The 16,324-nt window shown below is 31.3% G+C and overlaps 1 protein-coding gene across 2 annotated transcripts in view; it reads right to left on the reverse strand.

Moving 5' to 3' along the window:
- Positions 1 to 206: 206 nt before the first annotated feature.
- LOC105830600 (glycoprotein 3-alpha-L-fucosyltransferase A) overlaps positions 207 to 16,324 on the reverse strand; it is a 36,161-nt gene continuing 20,043 nt past the window's right edge. Inside the window, exons 2-8 of one of the 2 annotated variants that reach the window (XM_036282487.1) lie at positions 9,909 to 10,147; positions 7,784 to 7,873; positions 6,322 to 6,510; positions 5,141 to 5,362; positions 4,419 to 4,607; positions 3,183 to 3,418; positions 207 to 2,234 (exon numbers count right to left, since the gene is read on the reverse strand). In XM_036282487.1, coding sequence (XP_036138380.1) covers positions 1,898 to 2,234; positions 3,183 to 3,418; positions 4,419 to 4,607; positions 5,141 to 5,362; positions 6,322 to 6,510; positions 7,784 to 7,873; positions 9,909 to 10,073 — 1,428 coding nt within the window. In that variant the 5' untranslated portion in view covers positions 10,074 to 10,147 and the 3' untranslated portion in view covers positions 207 to 1,897. The remainder of the gene's footprint in view (positions 2,235 to 3,182; positions 3,419 to 4,418; positions 4,608 to 5,140; positions 5,363 to 6,321; positions 6,511 to 7,783; positions 7,874 to 9,908; positions 10,148 to 16,324) is intronic. The other variant, XM_036282488.1, reaches the window with a different exon arrangement.

Raw genomic sequence — 16,324 nt, forward strand, 5'->3', positions numbered from 1 at the left:
TAACATTAATAACGTAATTAATAACGTAATTAAATTTAACATTTTTATCAAGATAAAATCCAATCAAAATAAAATTAATTAAAGAAAATGAGGACTTATTATTTATTTATAACCGAAGTCTAATTTGGTCAAAAAATTCTAATACTAATTCTAATACTAACATTATAATTGTTAATGTTGATACTTTCTTTTTCTTTAAATTACTATTTTTCGTAATTAGTTCTTTAGTACATGTAGTTGGAAGATCATCCGTTGATTTTCTGAGTTATTCCATGCACACATGCTAATCCGTATATTTTCAGCGCACATTTAATAACAAACGTAATGAATTCTTCATTTCGTTGCGTTTCATGTGCATCTTTTTAGAGGATCACGCAGTTTAGCACTAAATGCGCATTAAGAATAAAGTCCTTTGGAACAAACGCATATTGCACTTTAGTCTCACGATACGTATTGTATTATTTTGCGTCCTTCGTCGTAAAATAGTCTACTCCACCTTTTTCCTAAATTTTTTATGTACATCGCAAAATTTTATCTTCGAATGATTTCTGCCATGATAATAAGTAAAATGACCTCTCACTCTTTAAATCTAATTTAATGAAATCTTACTGATTTGCAATGCTGTACTTATAATTGTAATCATCAGTTATCGTCTTTTAGTGTTTCCGATTAAGAGGAAGAAGGGAGGATACTTACACTGATCGGAATCAATATATCATCAGAAAGAGAAAATATATATTATTGATATAGTTATAATAGTAGCAATGGTAATGGATGGAACTATATCAGAGTTCGTAAGACGTCATCTAGATGTAAAGAATTTCTTTAAATTTTTCGCTAAATTTTTTATGCTTCATCCAAGTCTTAATAGAAGCCCTGGACCCTAGGTTTCTTTTAGGCTTGACAGCCTTAAATTCTTACACAGACTTACACAGTTTCAGTTTCTTGGGCCTTAATACAGCTCTAATCCCTTAGGCCCGATACAGTCTCCAGACTTTGACGTAACCTCGAAAAATATATGTAGAATATATAGGATAATGATATCGAAATTGAATCCAAGATTCATTATTTACGAATTGACCGTTTTCACGTAGAGCCACGCACCACCACTGATGCAATTATAAATACAGCACTAAAATTGAAACCTTCACTGTCAGTGAATGATACACTGATTCTGATTCAGAGAGCAGGGGATCTATCATGGCTATTCTCATAAAATCATCACTCGCCTCGATTCTTTGCCTTTATCATCCGAAAAAGAAGTGCATAGAAACATGGTTTTGGAAGATTCGACAATTAGGCACACAGATTGCCCTCCTTGAAAAAATTCCTCCTCGTGAACAAACATTCTCATTTAGACCTTGAAAGATTTCTCTCTACCGTTTATCCGCATCTCGATCGCCGAACGAAAGCCACTTTCCGTTTCACTTGCGTAACATCTCGTATCGTGTTCGCATCGTAGCTTTTCGAGCAGAGCCTTTAAAAGTAGTCGAGTGATGAAAAATCGCGTGGCAACTTCGCTAAGACGAGGATCTCATTAATACTTTCCTCAGAGTGGCTCGAGTGTCCGCGAAACGAGGTCGTGCGAGGTCTTCGTGTCTCCTCGTCTTTTGGGATCTCGTTTCGGAACTTTCAGCAAATCGGTCCAGCATCTCTGTGTGACCGCGATCCACCTCGAGCAACTCACTTATAGACGCGAATGCACAATGCACGTTCTCTGAAGCTTCCGGTTGCCTCTCCGTTAGACTCAGGCAATATTCTGTTCTTTTTGGAAGAATCGGAATCGTTTGTAGAAATTGAGCAACGTGTGTCGTGGGCGGACGCACGCATGCACGGAACTCCCCGTGGCCGCCGGAAGAGCCCTTTAAACGTTCATTCCCGGGGCGATTTCGCCTCCTCAGGTATTCTGCGAGAGGTCGTGTTCCCGCCACGAGTTAGTCGTGCACACGCCGTCCCCTCGCCACCACTCGTTCACGTCCTTGTAATACTTTGGCGGACGGTCGTCGTGCAGCATGGCGCACACCCGGCACCAAAAGTACGTGTTGATGAACTCGCCGGTGCCTTTCCAACGGAAGTACGAGTTGTACAGGTTGTCGTCGCGGTCCAGCCGATGCAGATACTCGGCAAGCTCCTTCGGCGACTCGAACTCGTCTACGTGGATGTAAGAGCGGTATGGCGCGCTGCGTGCGTAATCCGTCGGATGGGCGCCCATCACGATGGGTAGGACGTTGTGCCTGAAGAGAAAGGAAAAACAGATCTACGATTAGAAATGAATAATTACAATACTCGCGGGAGAAGGAGAGCAATCGTGCCACGAAAAGGGGGGCCGTATGTCATTCTCATTTTATAGACCTTGAAAGATTTCTCTCTACCGTTTATCCGCATCGCCGAACGAAAGCCACTTCCCGTTTCACTTGCGTAACATCTCGTATCGTGTTCGCATCGTAGCTTTTCGAGCAGGGCTCTTAAAAGTAGTCGAGTGATGAAAAGTCGCGTGGCAACTTCGCTAAGACGAGGATCTTATTAATACCTTCTTCAGAGTGGCTCGAGTGTCCGCGAAACGAGGTCGTGCGAGGTCACGCGGTCTTTTCGTGTCTCCTCGTCTTTTGGGATCTCGTTTCGGAACTTTCAGCGAATCGGTCCAGCATCTCTCTGTGCCGCGATCCACCTCGAGCAACTCGCTTACAGACGCGAAAGCACAATGCACGTTCTCTGAAGCTTCCGGCTGCCTCTCAGTTAGACTCAGGCAATATTCTGTTCTTTTGGAAGAATCGAAATCGTTTCACGCTCGCGAATTAAAGCGGTCGCGTCCAGTTCGAGAGCTTAATTAATATCGCGCGAGCAGCACGCGTTTCTGTCCATTACGCGAGTAGGGAAGATCAGGTAACGCGAGTTGGCACGCAACCGCCTTATTCGAGATACCGCACACCACGTTGGCAAAGGTCGTCGGCTTCTGGGTGAAATGATCGAGCGTATTAGGCCGGTTGGGTTATATTCGCCGCTGACACCTGAAATATCGCGACTCTCTGCATGGATTGTGTGTGCTAATGAGAGAATGAGAGTGAGAAGAAAAGACAAAGAGAAGAAGAGAAAGGAAGAAAGAGAAAGAGACAGAGAGAGAGAGGAGGGGGCGGAAAAGAGAAAGGAAGAGTAATAAAGGTAATAAATATCACCGCACGTACCCAAGTCCGTTAACGAAGAACTTCTCCGTGATGTAGTCTTTGCAGTTGGAATTCTCGAACGCGAGATAGAACTTGTAGTCTTCGTCGAGCATGTCGAAGCACGTTTGCGATTGCGACCGTGGACAGCGCAGGCTGCCGCAAGCACCGTAAATGTCTACTTGGATGTATTTCGAGAGTTCCCTGGCATAATGCATACGTTGATTTCGGGGATGGCAGTTGGAAACGAACCAAGCGACCTGATTAAACAGCGATGCAGAAGAGGGCGAGTGTCACGTATGATAGTGTTTACTATGTGCTCTCGGCAAGAGCAAGAATAGAGTACTTGAGCAACGACATGCCCGAAAAGTACATTTACGAAAAGTATATAAGGCTCAGTTCCATAACTTAGTTTAATCGGAGTTTAACTAACCATATTCAATAGATGAACTTGTTTTACATAAAATAAATTCTCCTATTGGACGATGTTAATTAAACTCTAGATAAACTAAGCTGTGAAATTGGACCTAACACATACAATTGGAAAAGAGTTGTGATAAGAAATTTTATTCTTATATCTTTTATTTTTTAGCACTTTACTTTGATTTGATTTCTGTCTAAATCTGAATTAAATTCCTATCTTATTTAATTCAGATATTTCTATTTCTTATGGAAAATTAATATGATAATGAATCATATTAAATAGGTAATTTAATTTTATTAGCAAATAAATGTTATTTTTACACACACACACACACACACACACACACACACACACACACACACACACACACACACACACACACACACACACACACACACACACACACACGTATAATCTTATCAAGTATTAATCAATATTTAAATTTCTCCAAACTATTAATATTTTGTATAAAAAATACGTAGTATTTAAAATTATATATTATTTAACAAATTAAGAATGTATAAATTTAATCAAGATAAAAGAAAAACGAGAGATGTAAGAATAATTTCTTATCAAAATTTTCTTCAACTGTCGTAAGTGTTTGTATTTTTTTAAATTATATCAAATATAAATTAAAATTATTTGTTTTTAAAAAAATATATAATTCCATTTTATTATTACTTTTACTGCAGAGAAATTAATATAATAAATATCTCATTATTTAATATAATTAGTTTACAAAAGATACAGATATCTGTTGCTCAGAACTTATTTTTGGATTTACAGATAATCAAAATAATTATTAATTTTTTTTATTTCAAAATTGATTGTCTTACTTTCTTCGTTTTGTTTGCTGCATAATTAAACGTTTGTGGAATCTGTGTGACACTGGAATCATAATATTGCCACCTCTCGTAAGGTGCCACTATGTCACTGTCACGCCGATATGTGGCGGTCCAATTGATAAGGGCGTTTTTTACGCTTTGCGTGTGATAAGGACATTCTAAAAAATACAGCATCCACACCTGTCAAAAATCACATAATCTTTATTAGAGAAACAATTCTCATTTATATACATAAGTGTAATAACTAGAAAAAAAACGATTAATGCTTTTAACAAAAACTGTTTAATTAATGCATTTTTTAATAGCAATCAAATATCTTGTTTATATAGATTTAGTGGTTTCTGGGAAATAAATTCAAATAAAAATATATTTGTGTCTAACTAAATAGTTGTAAATATCAATTAAATAAACTACATTTTTATATTAACTAAACAGTTAACATTTTTGGATAAAATATTGAACTAAACTATTTAATTACTATAAACAATCTTTTTTATATACATTTCGCAGAAACAACAAAATTTTTTAATATATTTTATACATTAAAATATTTACTCGCTATTTAGAAAACCTTAATAAAACAGCTTTTGCGAAAAGCAAAATTTTTTTTCCCAGTGAACAAGGTAAGATAATAGCGGGTCAATTGCCGAGTAAAAGCGGTATGACTTTCTTGGGTCATAAAAATTAATATTATTTATCAACGCATCCGATACCTGATTGTAAGACCTTCGTCCCACGTGTGTGACGTAATCCTTAAATAGAATGAGATCGGCATCGTCCGGATTGTCACGGACGATCGTGCAAGAATTCACGGGGCAGCGTTGTTGGAAGAATATGTCAGGACCGACTTTGGCCTCGGCCATCCCATGAGGAATCATTATCTTTTTCAATGGATGCTCACCTGTTCTGTTGTAATTTGGTGGCACAAACATTAGCTGTAAAATTATTTATGATATTAGTTTACCACATTTATGTAGAATTACTTAAGCTAGTGTTATCAATTAAATTATAGAAAGATTGGTCTTTTTCAAAATGTATTTATCTATAATTATATGATAATTTAGTATTAGTGCGATATAATTTTAAATATTGAATGACTACTAAAATATATCTTGTAATTTTTCACTTTTAACATTCAACCTACCCTTTTTTAAATATTCAATTATTTGACATTACTAGGAAAACTATAGAAACTGATACAAAACTTCTATATATATTTCTTTGTAAATATATATAACGTAAATTAAATATATATTTTTTAATAAAATGAAAGTTTGTCATCATGTCAATTAAAAGCGACAAAAATGCGAAAGGGAGTTTTCCTAATATATCTAGACAAATAAAAAATTAAAAGTTATATAATTTGGTAATATAATAACCGGAATTGTGATTTAATAAAATGAAATAAAAATAATTTAACGTAATATAACATTTTCGCTAATATTTCATTCTACATTTAAAATTAAATTTAAATCGATTAGTAATATATGCATAAAAGAATTTACGATGATAATGGTTATACGAGTTGCGCATCTCCAAAAGACCCGATGTGTGCCCAACAAGATTTAAATCCACCAAGAATATCAGATTTTTAATTAATCATTATCTCTAGGAAGACAAAAGCAAATCATCGACAGTACCTCTATCAAATAGTTATCATAGAGCATGGTATAATCATACAAACAGAGATCACGATCTTCAATCATAATGAATTGAGTTAAAAGAAAATATATAGAAAATTTTTAAGACGTATCTTTAAGATTTATACATGTGAAATTACATAATTTTTACACTAAAAAATTTTCTAGATTTTCTTTTATATTTTATATATTTTTAAATTAAATTTTAAATGTATGTAATTTTTCACAAATTCTTGTACAATTGCCATAATTACCTGATTAGTCACACGATCATCGTAAGCATCTTCCTCCGGCCACAATTGAGCCAATCTTCGGCCAGTACTGCGAGTTCTTATCGCTGGATATGGTCTTCTGGTACCTCCTTTCATGTACCAAGGTCTTCGCGATGGATCCAAATCTATCGAATTTTCGCCCAAGCTCGCGGTTCCATTTGTATTCAATGCCTTCGAATGAAAAAGGAAGGTATAAATGAACGAAAAATAATCTTTCTATGACATTCCTTGTTGTAACTAAAAACAATATCGCGAACTGTATACTGTTCTTAAACTAGAAGTTATGAGTAATATCATTCAATTTTATGATAAGTGTACTAATGATATTTACGATATGAATTGATTATTCTTTTCACCATCTATAAATAATACTTAAATAATCGCATGCGATTTAGTTGATTCTGCTGGAATTCATTTGAAGTTAAATATAATTCTATAAGTCTATTATACTACTCATCAAATTTAATTTATTTAAGTTTCTCTTAGTACATATCATTTCTTAATACATTCTCTTATGTTAGTACAGAGTTTATATATTGGTTCTATCAGCAAGTATAAAAATTTATACGATTAATTAAGTGATGACTTTTAAAGTTTCTAAGCATAATATTATACAAGGGCGAACAAAAGTTTTTTACTTTGACATATTTATATAAATAATATACGATCGAAAGAGAGATAAGAAAATGTTGAAACAAAACTTTCTTATTTCAAATGGATATAATTAGAAAAAATAAGTTAAAAACTGCTACAGGCAACTAGACTATTAAGCCATTCTAACGCATACCATGACATAGGAATTTTCAAACATCATGATCTGATGCATTAATTATTCGTATAATTTTGCTATTACCTAAGTGTCCAATGTCTAGTAAAATGAACATTAAACAAGCTATGATAATATCCTTAAAAATTTTTGTTGGATTTTACAACATATTTGATAACTGCGTCTGAAACATTAAAATCTAAAAGGTTTTTTTTTTTTCGTTAAAAATTATGAAATTTGTGATTGTTAAAACTTATATAAAAATTATTATTTTGTTTGGAAGATTATAGTCTTCTTTGTTGTATACTTGGCCATAAATTACACGATGTATTAGCACTTTGAAAGCCTAGTCGAAAAAGAGGAAGCGACTAAGTTCGAAAAGCAAGCATACGCACCGTACATTTTTTAAGGCGCAAAAACAAGCCAAACGACACACGGAAAAAGTAAAAATGTCAAACAGAATTTCGTAGAAATAATTAATGATATATAACACATGTCTATATACATATATCTATACATTACTCAATATATCTTAATCATGGAAATTTCCTTAAATTATCACATAATCTAAGAATGCAAAAGATTTGTATATAAGATTTTGTTTTTCTTTCCAAATTAAAAAAGTATTTTTTCCGTGTACATGTCGTTAGAATTAATCGACACTACAATTGACCGTACCTCGGACGAAAGTCTTTTCCTCACTCGCTCCCGAGTGCGTAATACTCGCATCGTCGGCTTCTTCGATTTCAAAGGCCAATCGGGTTTCATCTGCGAGCGAAGTTTCGTTTTTACTCCTTCAGCCGTGATTGATTTTCCAATTATTTCTATCGCTTACACTTTTGTACACCTCCTTCTCTCTCTCTCTCATTTTATCAAGAAATGTAGTATTATAAAAATATTTCTAGTATAATAATGGCCGCAGTAAATAAAAAAAAAAAAGATTTATCTTTATGCAATTACATATGTTACAATAAATGAACAATATACATTGATTTATTATATCTTGAATCTAATTTTTAGATTAATATGTCAGATTAATGTCAAATGCGATTAGATATCGCAATCAACAAATATCATGTTCGTATATCCTTTAAAACAAAATCAGTAAACTTTTGCTGATTTCAGTACTAAACTTATAATCATATCAATTGGTGATATATACAATGTTTTTCAGTGATAATACATTAATTTCGATCAGTGAGAGTGTTTCCCTCTTAATCGAAATCACTAGAAAAAACAGTGAATATTCACTATTAACACTGATAACAGTTATAAATACAAATACAATACCCTAAATCAATAAATAATACATTGATTTCGATTTAGAGAGTCTATTCGAAGTAATAACTTACTCTTATCCTCATTTTCTTCCAAAACAATATCGATCTACAGTTACATCTAATGCTGCAGAAATAACTGCAGCTATAAATAAACGAACTATGAACTATACAATAGGATATTTCTTGCAGAAGAATATTAGAGTAAAAATTATAATAAAACTTTTATTATCATGAAATATATGACATTAAAAGACAATTATATTATATTTTTGTTCTTTTATTATTTATTAATTTATATAAACTAATTTATTTTTATTATTAAATTAGGGGATATTTTTATTCAAAATTTCATCAAAAATATTATTAAATTAAAAGTAAATAAATATAATAAGCATATCCATAAAACACTGAATTTTTGTGTTTTAATTTCAATAATTTTATTTAATTAACTGATTGAAAAGGTTGCTTTAAAACGTTAGAGTACAATTATAAGCACATTATAAAATATAATTATCTACGTTTATAATTTTTATGCGTTTTAAAGAAATATCTTTTTTAATGAGTTAATAAAGTACTGAAATTGCATACAAAATTCCAATACTTTAATGAATATTTTTGTATTTAATTGTTTAATGTAATTTAATACATAGAGCTTTCGATTAAACTATTATTTTTAAAATATTATATTTTGTATTAAAAAAAACTGTGGTAATTGTTAAAATTCTAAAGTATAATTTCAAATAGAGACACGTATTACTAAAATAAGAAAAAGTTCTCATTACAATCTGAACACTTGTCTTTAGCATACAAATTGCTTAATTACATTTCTGATGAAAATATCAATGTTAGCTTAATAACTTTTAAATAAGAATTTAATTAAATATATATATATATTTATAAACAAGTTTTTATATAAATTATCAGTTAACTAAAAGTCTTTATATATATCTATAACAATTTAAATTTACTACAAAAATTAGATAACGCATTTATAGTCGATTAGCAATGTTTGTGATTAGCAGGTTTGCACACAAGAGTGCTTTTTTAAAGAAGTATCATTTGATTGTTTTTGAGACGAACAAAGACTGAAAATAAATATCTCATTTTTATTATCCATAATAAAAAAGAGATGAGGTAGAATCGAATCTATTGAAATATTGTGACCGCTTTTTCGCAATGCTAATTAATTCTCTTGCTGCGCTACGTGAGCGATTATCTTTGCGGAGTTAGCAAATGATAATTGATATAGATAATTATTATTGCAATTTATTTTTATAAAATAAAAAATAAAAAGTAAAAAAGTAAATAGCGCGCGCGAAACGCGCGTTTGTGATGCCTGGTAATTATTAAAAATGTATATTAATACATCATAATGTCGTTATTATAATTCAAATAGATTAATGTAAAAGAAGCTATATATATTTTATGTAACTTATCACAGTATTTTCTTTATGTACATACATGCTCGGGTAATGAGACTTGTGCGACGAATTAATCTAGACAATTAATAATTTAATGCATACCTTCGGTCCGTCTCCGACAGCTCGAACGGACTGCGGCTGGCCGGGATGCGGCCGCATACTGTGCCATATCTCGTCCTGCAGGAGATTTAACAGGACGAGCAGCGTGCCCGTTAGACATAGCACGTAGAAAAAGTATCTTTTCAGGGAGAAACGTGGCAAACCCATACCGCCCGGTTCTCTAAGTCGGGCGAGACTCTTATCTAGCCATGCATCACTTCACTCCGCGACATTCGGCTACGCTGTAATGAAAGTTAATTAAGATTAAATGAGATATCGATCTTATAAATAATATAGCAAATAATTCGAAAAGAGAACACACAAGAAGTAACGCACTGTCTAAATTAGAATCAGTGTATTTATTTACTTAAAGATAGAGAATATGTTTAATTTCAGTGCCATACTTATAACTATATCAATCATTAATATATACACTCTCTTTCGATAATAATATATTGATTCCGATCAGTGAAAGTAATCCTTTTTCTAAATTGAAATCATTAAAAGATAGTAAATGCTGCTGATCTGATAATCATCGCTGATAATCATAGTTATAAGTGTAGCATTGTAAAATTTTACTGATTTTTTTTAATTTAGAAAGTAAACTGAAGAATTTACGAATATTAATTTGCTGACAATGACATCAATTAATCTCTCAAACTAATAATTGAAAGATTTTTAAATCTTTTAGCCTCTTTTATGCTTTCTTTTCTTCTCCAATTTTATCCTCTTAATACCCTTGTTAATCCAAAAAGTTTTTTGCACGAAACAAAGAAAGAAAGAACAGCACCAATTAATGTAAAAAAAATATTAATATTTATTTATAAATGCAATTTAATACCCTTGTTAATCCGAAAACTTTTTTGCACGAAACAAAGAGAGAAAGAACAGCACCAGTTAATGTAAAAAAAATATTAATATTTATTTATAAATGCATTTTCCATGAAAGCTATAAATCTACAATATAATAGTATATACATGTATAATAAAATGCACAAAAGAGTAGTACAGAAAGTTAAAATTCAGCATTTTATTTTATAACTTTTGTTCGTATATTTGTTTTCCCAGATATGATATGTTTCATTTCCGTGCATGGGAGACGCATACATAAAAGATATATGATACAGATTCTAAATTACTTCCTTATCTTATTATTTTTTTGTTGCATAATACGATTTGACTTAAAAAATTATTTAAGCAGAAAAATAAAATATTATTCAAAGATGAAAACAAGTGATATAAATTTTGAGTATGCAAAATTTTATTTAAATTTAATTTATTGTAACATCATGTAATGCGAGTAATTATGTACATAAACAAGATCTATTACAATTCAGAAAATTATGATTAACATAATTTAATAAACAATTAGCATTGTATTAATTAACGATAATTGTCGAACAGAAATCAGAGTAGTTCACGGAAGAAAAGCGGATAAATTTTAAATTAATGTGATCAATACATAATAATCTTTCATAATAATAATGTAAATTATTTCTGTATGGCTCATACACATACAGCACGTATACAGATACGTTTACACGCGCGATATGTTATCCAAGAACACTAGCAAAATTCGATAAGATTGTCTAACCTTGTCAATTTCCGGAACACGGAACATTTTATAATTATGCAACATAATAATCACCGCTCTTAAGGACTTTAATCACTGCATGGCATGATTCATTACTGTACCATTCTCGAATAAGCTTTTTAAGCACTTGGCATCCTCATTAGCAGAATTGCAAAATGAAACACAAAAACTTTCAAGAAGAGCACAACGCTTTGAATCATTCGTGATATTATAAAAACAGATTTCTCGTTCTAAATTGAGGCTGAAACACTGACAGACGTTTTTCGTTGCAGAGGACACAGAGGTGATTTGATAAATTTTAATTGGACGCTCCCGAAGAACGCAGGAACACGTGCCCGTGAATTTCACGCGGCGCAGAAACGTACCGTTCTTGCGATATATCGATAACTCTCGCTCATCCCTTCATTCGTTAGCCTCGAAGAGCTTGAAATTCTATGTCATTAAATTAAATTTCATCGCGAGATAGCTTCCGCTATCTGGCTCCATCGTCGCACGCCCCCCTTGTATAATCAATACGACACGCCAAGCATTGATTCACGTCCGAATAAACAACGTGCACGATACTACATTTACTCGTTCAATATTTATGCGCTCTGGCAATCTATTGTCTCCATTTTCTGTCATTAGCATATGCTATCGTATGCAAGGCATAAATATCCGTCAAATTATATACATGATATTTATATGAGCTAGTTGCTGTCCCCTCGTTGTTTTGACTTATTACCACGAATATTGTCTTCACCTTTAAGAAAAAAAAAAGTAACATACGTGTTTTTTCATACGACGAGCATTATAAAGTCTTGCGCTGGAGTTACGATATGGCACGGTTGGCCTCATAACCTTATTAATGACTCTCTCATGTAACAGTTCCTTGATTTACAAGTATCTCTTTCCTTCTTTCCCTTAATTTTGCGCTGATTTTCCAGACTTCTCGTGAAGACATAGTTTAATGATTTAATTTAATTCATCGGTAGTTTTTCCTTGTTACGATTAGAAACTTTTTTTTAATTTCCGTTCAAATCTATGCTCCGTTCACAACTTCACGAATGTTAAAGGGCACGGCCTGTTTTGTTGTATCGCCTGAAATTCTCATTCGCAAACACATACGATACATGCCGGTCACAAAACAATGATACATTTAACACGCACACTCGCGCGAACGATACGCGAAATGTTCCGGAAAAACGAAACGTTCCCAGAGCGACGCACTTCGGGAATTCTCGCCCGAGAAGTGGCCTACAACCATTTGCTCGACTGCTAAACGAATCATCCTACCGGCTCGTGGAAAGGTGAACGACGGATTCGTTGCAACACGTTCTACCTTTGAACCAAGATAAAGTTCACGTTCACCAGAACAACGAGCGCTACATGTGTCAACTCGAAGTATGAGATGAGCGAGAAGTTTCAGTTTACCACTGTTGATGTAGCGTATATGTTAACGTATTCATGTGTTTTACGTGTCTCTTTGCAAATGAGGTACTAACAAAAAATTTGCAGGATGACACTTAAATAGAAGAAAACAATTTTTGTTCAACGCTCATAAGAAGTTTTATTTCATTTTAAATTTTATTACACATATTTATTAAACATAGAAAAAAAGTATTATGATCCCCATTTACATTTTATACAATAATTTTGTTTACAATTAATATTTTAAATTGACAACTTTACATTTTTATTCACTAATATGTTGTTTAATTGATTCAAAATTATAAAATAGCTACTCAGGATGTTATTTATAAAAATGTGACGACACCGCATAATATCGAATCAATAAGAAATAAAGAAGGTAATGTGACCCCTTTATTGAAATAGATTTGAAAAATTGGTTTTGTTAAAAAAAAAAACACAATATTTCATTATAAAATTATATTGTCAAAATAAAGAGAAAATATTGCAAGATATATAAAAATGTTTGCACATACACATTATCTCTTTTATATATAAATTGCAGTATTAATAAAAACATATATATACATATATATAAAATGTATTAAAATATGTTTATAATGTATGACGTAATGTAAACTGTAGATTTAGTAGTAGAACTACAATCAATTTATCAAATAAACGTATTATCTGATTTATAAATGAACCTACTAGCACTGGCTATAGATTTGGTTATTGCTGCATTTGAAATCTCTGTTGAGGTAGGTGTTATTAATGTTTCACTACTCTGTCTGTTTTGGCAGTTCTATTTTATAGTAAACACGATGTAATCAGAATCTTGAAATACTAATCTAAATACTGAATAGAAATATGCCCGGCTTTCCAAAACTGGCAATAATATTTAAAGTAGCTGTCTTATTTAAAATTTTTTGTGATCCTCCTGCGTGGTAAATAATTGCAGGGACATCAAGATTATTCATCATAAAACTTTTTATGAAAATTTATAGCATCGTAATACCAAGATCTTTTAAAAAGGTCTAAAATTCCTACGTCTAAAGGCTGAAGTTTGCACGTAAAGTAAGGAGGAAAAGTAAAAAGTATTACTGGATTTTTCCGGGCAAAATTTATAGCACCAGTTGACAAATAAGAGTCGATATTATCAATTAAAAAAAGTGTAGGATTTGCTTTAGAGAATAATTCATAAGGTATTTGATGTCATCAATAAAATTTTTTTGTCATTTTTGATAGCCCAAGGATTCCATTCTTATAATATTTATGAGGGAAAATCTTCACGGAAGATTATTACTTTATAAGCGTCAACAAAGTAGCAGATAATCACTGAAGCATATCTCTTTCTTCATCTAATATATCTGCCTTATATTTTTGAGAAAGACAATTTTAATGTTAGTCTAGTCAATATTGAGTTTGAATCCATCCATAAAAAAAGGATTTCTTATTGAAATTTTCTTTGGGTTATTTAAAAAAATTGTCAATATTTTCTTATTATTATAAATGGTGAAGCATAAACAATACTGCAGTCATCAAAATTTGAATATATATTTGTATAATAATCTTAATATATTTGTATGTTTTTTTTAATCTTTAAATGAACAAACAAATAATTTTTTCAAATTATTAAAAAATTTTAAAGGATTTTAATAACGCCAAATAGTGAAAACTAGTAGTACTATGTACTTTACTTTTAAATCAATCAATACCAGCCATTTTATTGTCTTTCCAATTCTTCTATTGAAAGATTACTTTTACTGGCTGTCTCATATGTCGATCCTTTTACTTTATCTACACTTAAACCATATCTCATTCTAGCCACGTCAATACAATAGGCAGCAACTTTATTTTCCATCTTTTTAAAAAAGATTAATTTTCTTTTACAGCTCAGTTAAAAATTGAAGTATTATTATTGTCCAAGCTTTTGGTTCGATGAACTACTTTCCACAGTCTATCTGTTAATTTTTGTCTATCGGGCAGCTGTTCTAATAGGTCACCTATTATAAACCAGTTGTATTACAGCTGCAAGCTTTGTGAAACTGATGAGTTTTCTGCTTGTTTTCTTTTTCTAATTTTCCACTGTTGTAAAAACGTTTAAAATAAAACGACTTATGTCAATACTGTATTCAGAAAAAATAAAGAATACTCGAGAAAAAATGGATATAATATGATTAAATCTAAATGTACAAAGTTAAATATAAAAAAATTTGTGTAATTTTATATAATTAAATATAATTATTCAAAATTTAATACGTTGTGTGTGTGTGTGTGTGTGTGTGTGTATGTGTATCAGATTATATAACATATAATATACCACATCCGTCTACCTTATCAGATCTTTTCATAATCAATTATATATACATATTTACATGATCTTATATATATCTATCTGATGATTATATCGCGTATGTTTCGAATCTAATTATATGATCTGACCATATTATATTATAATTGACTCTGTGGCAGGTATTTTTATCCAACTAATCTATGATTTTTTAAAGTATCCGAAAATGATGAAATGGTATAATTCGCAAGTCGATAGCTGGTTTGGGAAAGAATTTGAAAGTTTATCATTTATGAACCTGCACTGGGAAAAAAATTGAATATCTCTCCTTCCCCCAATCAAACAGTTTAGTTAAGGTTTTTAACAGTAATTAAGTAACCTGTTTTATATAACAAAATTTTTAGTTGTTTTTTATAATTACATAAGAGACGATTGTTCCAACTTTTCAATATATTTATCTAGTAAGTAAGCATGTGTCTATCTTCATTTTTTTCTTAAATAAATAAAGACAGACACACATTACCTGATAGGTAAGTTTACTAAGAAATTGGAACATTGGTCCTAAGTGCATTTTATCGAGTAATAGAAACTTCAAAGAAATAATCTAAGTAATTTAAAATAAAATTGCGAGACTGATCCATATTTATAAGAAAACGTAATAATTTAACTAATACAATAATTTCAAAACAAAAGCTTTAATTGCCTATCTTAGACACTCTAGGAATAAAACACTAACTTAACAGTTTTATTCTCAGAAAATGATAAAATGCTGGGATTTTCTTTATGTTAACGATGAAATAAACGTGGAAAAGAGAAGGAATTTAAATGACACTATTTTTCCCCCGTTTGGTCTTCTCTTTGTTGTACATAAAAAAATATTTAATGGTTCACGAATAATGTGAAACAATATAAAATGTACATTTATAATTTATAATACACAGAAATTTTATTAAAGTATTTAAAATTTTAATTGTAGATGCAAATCTAAAAATAATTTTGTTGAACTATTAAAATAATTATGTAGATACTCAAGCTGGTTGTTAAAATATCAAATTTTTTACAACATTTATTATTACGCTTGCATCTTATATAATTATTTTCATGGTTCAGTAAAATTATTTTTAGATCTGCATTTAATTAAAA

Source organism: Monomorium pharaonis, chromosome 2, assembly GCF_013373865.1.
Source record: "Monomorium pharaonis isolate MP-MQ-018 chromosome 2, ASM1337386v2, whole genome shotgun sequence".
NCBI lineage: Eukaryota > Metazoa > Arthropoda > Insecta > Hymenoptera > Formicidae > Monomorium > Monomorium pharaonis.